Source organism: Capsicum annuum, unplaced genomic scaffold (assembly GCF_002878395.1).
Source record: "Capsicum annuum cultivar UCD-10X-F1 unplaced genomic scaffold, UCD10Xv1.1 ctg59876, whole genome shotgun sequence".
NCBI classification, from domain to species: Eukaryota; Viridiplantae; Streptophyta; class Magnoliopsida; order Solanales; family Solanaceae; genus Capsicum; species Capsicum annuum.
Window position 1 is genome coordinate 1 of NW_025868628.1, and position 4,663 is coordinate 4,663.

At 38.8% G+C, this 4,663-nt stretch overlaps 1 protein-coding gene across 1 annotated transcript; it reads left to right on the forward strand.

Moving 5' to 3' along the window:
* Window positions 1-133: 133 nt before the first annotated feature.
* On the forward strand, window positions 134-633 carry LOC124893455 (B2 protein; the record flags this gene model as incomplete). The annotated part of the gene is given in 2 exon segments (XM_047404453.1): window positions 134-244; window positions 456-633. Coding segments are annotated over 2 exon segments (171 nt in total), but the record flags the coding sequence as incomplete, so codon positions are not given.
* Between the last annotated feature and the right edge of the window lie 4,030 nt (window positions 634-4,663).

Genomic DNA, 4,663 nt, shown 5'->3' on the forward strand with positions numbered 1-4,663 from the left:
TGTTTCATTTACCATATTAAAGATGTTTTAACATATCATCTGTTTTAAACTGGACAATGAATTGAAATCAAACTGAATGATATTCGTGGTTCGTGGATATTGAGTCTTACGAGTTTGGTCTGTTCGCGTATAGGTCCGCGTTGTGACAAGGAAAATTTGCGAACCACTTGAGGAGGACTCATTCCGGCCAATTCTTCACCATTACGATGGCCCTAAGTTTCGCCTCGAATTAAACATCCCAGAGGTAATTATACAGATATTGTACACTATGTTGTTTCGACACTTCAGATGTTGTTGCACTCGTGTCAGATCTTTCAAAAAATGCAATGCACATTTCTTGGAGGACCAGACACCCAACCAGTATCTTTCAAGAGTCCGCGCAACATAGATTGAACTCGTCTCCGAGCATGTGAGATATTTATTTTAACAAGAAGATTATGTTTTTGGTTTTGCAGGCTCTCTCTCTACTGGACATTTTTGCAGAGAAAAATATACTGAATAGTTTGTTAAATTGAAAAAGTCTATTGTACTTGGGCAATATATGTGATATACAGACAATATACAAACTATTTTGTAATCCAGTAGGTTTTTGTTACATATAATAAAAGTAAATGAATAGTTCAATTTGTTTGACATTTGTGCTCTGTATATATATATATTTTTTTTGTTTAAGATGAGATTCACTAATCATTATTAGGCATTGTTGTTAAGTTAGAAAACAACTCCAAAGAAAATTGGAAAAAGCCCCTTAAAACTTCTGTTAGGTGGCAAGAGCGCTACACGTGATGTGTAAGTTAAGTATATGTTGTATATACACGACACATGTGCGCTCGTAAGGCGCAAGTATAAGTTTGTATATGTCGATTACTTGTCACAAACTAATAATGTCTATGATAAAGGCAGATACACATACATGACACATATATGCGCTCGTAAGGCGCAAACATAGGTTAGTTGTCACAAACTAATAATGTCTACAATATAGGCATGTAGGTACACATACACGACACATCTGTGCGCTCATAAGGTGCAAACATAAGTTTGTATATTATATTATTTGTCACAAACTAATAATGTCTACGATATAGGTAGGTACACATACACGACTCACATGTGCGCTCATAAGGCGCAAATATAAGTTTGTATATGTCGATTACTTTTCACAAACTAATAATGTCTACGATATAGGTAGGGACAGAGCTACAGTATTAGGTACGAGTTCGTGATGTTTGAATCTTTCTCGAGTTTCTAGAATGAGTTATATTTTTCAAAAAGAGTAGTTGGAAAGTAGCTAGTAGAATTGTTGAACTGTTCTTTTATAAAATTGGCTACAAGTTTGTTGATAAGTTATAGTTCGGCACATCACTTTTGATTTAATCAACTTTGGTAGTTAAATTATCTTCTGGTGTCATATCATTATATGAAAATCTCATTTTTCCTTACAATTGTATTTAATATATTTTTTTTTTGTTAGTTGAGATACATATTTAAATATGTACTCTTTCATTTATTTAATCTAGATTTGCGTCAGAAAATTTTTACTATTAAGGGTAAGTATTATCGTGTTTCAATTTATGTGAAAGGAATTCAATCTATTTAAAAAAATATTTTGAGAAAATTATAATCAAAGAAAAAATTATTTTGACTCTCTGAACAGTAACATTATCACGTAAAATAAAACGAAGAGAATATCCAAATTAATAAGAAACTTATCCTGGATCAAGATTCAAAAGGATTAATTCTGAGCTGCTATTTGCGTAAAGATCCCAGTAATAAATAAAATTTATGTCAAAAAAACTTATGCCATCACCAAAATGATGAAAATTACATTAGTAGATCTATAATTTTGGAAGCAGAACTACTTGAAAAAAATAGAAAAAAAGACCTAGCAGTAAATGATAATTTTGAGCTTGTTTGGAGAAATCTTATCGTTCTCACTCGGGAGCCAAAACAAATACGCCTGCTACCTACTGTACTGGACCTTCGATCAGGCATTCTACCTTTGTCGAATCGGAATCAACACCATTGCATTGCGCTAGAACAGTTGAGCGGCCGTCGGCCAACAACTTCCTTGCACAAATATAGATTCATTCCTCGTACCTGGTCCAGCCTCACAACCCTTCGCGGGTTGGTAAGAAGTCAGCCTTATTTGGTAAGACGGAACTGGACAAAGAAAAGAGAGTGCTCGACCGGAATAACAGCCATCAATGCTACTTTAATTTCCTTGCTTTGTGAAAGGGTGTGTTGGTACTAGACATCTCAAAGATGTTTGTGTTGCTCTTCAAATTAAAAAAGTGGTGGAATTTTAGATCTAAAAATACCCTGTACAGTGACTTTCTCATAGCTAAATATTGCCAAAGAGCTCATCTAGTTATCAAGAAATGGGATATTGGAAAGCCACTTGATTGGAAACACATGATGCACAACAAGCAAGTTGCTGAAAATCACATTCAATGGAGATTGGGATGTCAAAAGGCTCAATCACACCACAACACCACTTAGAAATTTGATTATGAGGTGGTGGATTCTTGAGCATAAAAATGAAGCACATAAGTAGGTTCATGCTATTCCTATATTCATTTGTTGAAACTTATGAAAGAAAAGATTGTGTTGTGAAATATAGAGGTGAGACATCCAACTTGACTAGAGTGAAAATTCAAATTTTCAAGAATACATTTTGTACTTGAAAAACTTGGTATGATCAATTTTAGAAGAAGAAAGCTAAAGAGGATCAAAGAGACACCTTGAAGTTTTGTATATTTTTGTACTAGATGAGTTAGAAACTCATTGTAGTGCATCTACATAAGCTTCACCTATGTTCTATCCTTCTTCAACTAAGCTATATCGTTATAGGTATATACTTTTTGAAGATGTTCTTTTTATTTGAGTTTTTTCCTTTAATTATAAAGGGCTAAGGGGAGCATTGGAGTAACTGGTAAATTTGCTGCCATGTGACTAGGAGGTCCCAGTTCAAGCCTTGGAAACAGCCTCTGGTAGAAATGCAAGGTAAGGCTATGTACAATACACCCTTGTGGTGGGGTTCTTTCCCCGGATCCCGCACATAGCGAGATCTTTAGTGCACAGGACGACCTGTTTCCAGACCCCACTAGGTGGAAATATACTGGGTGCGTTGTTGTCCTTTACTTGTAAAGGGAGAGTCTCTCTCATTTATGCATTCCTAGTTTACTTGTACTTGAGAGGTGTCCTCTTTTCTTAGGTATTTAGTTTCTAGATTTATTTCTAGCATTGGAAGTTATAGTCCTTATTAGGATAGTTGCCTCATGACCAACCTTAGGACAAAGGTAAAGTTTTATGTACCCTCTCCTTGTACTTTCTACTTTTTATTATGATAAGGCTTGAGGGGTGTAACTCAAACCTTGACCACCACGGGAGGTGAGAGCCTCAGGTAAGGTCCATTTCCCCCTCCCCCCAACCCCGCCACCTAAAAAAAGAAACCCCAAATCCTGAATCAAATTTAGCTTGGCATCGAGATGTAGTTGTTGTGCGATGTGGATGACTATGTTCTTTCTAGACTCGAACCAATCTTTTAGGTACGGCCATTATTATTTGGGAGTTGTGGAAGAAAAGGAATAGCAACAATCACGGAGAGAAAGTAACTGAATGTTACTTAAGTGCATTGGAATTTACCTTCGGATAATTGGTTAAAATTCAACATGGATGGAGTGTGCAGAGGTAATCCAGGTAGAAGTTCTTATGCTTTTTGTGTTAGAGATCTTCTTAGTGATTTGGTATATGCAGAAGCAAAGGAAATAAGACAAGGCAGAAACACATTTTTAGATACTACAACAATTCTAGAGGATGCTTGGCATTGTGTAGCTCATAAGGCACATCACACCGATTTGACCCGAAAATGGTCCGTTTGCGACGTTTCGCCTGTTTGACCACACAAATCGCCTCGCTCACCCCAAAGGCCCATACTAGGCCGCTCCCCAGCCTGGATAGGGTAGCCCGATTTTCGGCCAAAATCACGCCCGGCCATCGGGATCACCCCGAAAATTGAGGGCTAGCACACTGATTTGGCCCGAAAATTGTCCGTTCGCGCCGTTTCACCCGTTTGATCATCCAAACTGCCCTGCCCGCCCCAAAGGCCCACATTAGGTCGCTCCCCAGCCTGCCTAGGGTAGCCTAGTCAATTTTTGGCCAAAATCACGCCCGACATCTAAGGCCCACCCAGAAAACCATAGGCTATAGTACACCGATTGGATCAAAAATAGTTCATTCGCGGCGTTTCGCCCGTTTGACAACCGAAATAGCCCCCCAACTAGGCTGCTCCCCAGCTTTCCTGGTGCAGCCTAGTCAATTTTTGGCCAAAATCACGCCCGTCCCCTAGGCCCATCCCTAAAACCGTGGGCTAAGCACACCAATTTTACCTAAAAACAGCCCATTCGTGTCATTTCGCCTGTTTGACCACTCAAACCACCCCAAAAACTACAAAAGCCCACACTAGGCAGTTCCTCAGCCTGCCTGGGATAACCCGGTTAATTTTCAGTCAAAATTACGCCCGACCCTTGGCCCACCCCAAAAACTGTGGGCAATAGCACACAGATTTGGCCCAAAAATAGCCCGTTCCCGTCGTTTCGCCCATTTGACCACCCAAACCGCCCCAAAAACCATAAAGGCCTACACTAGGCTGCTCTCCAGC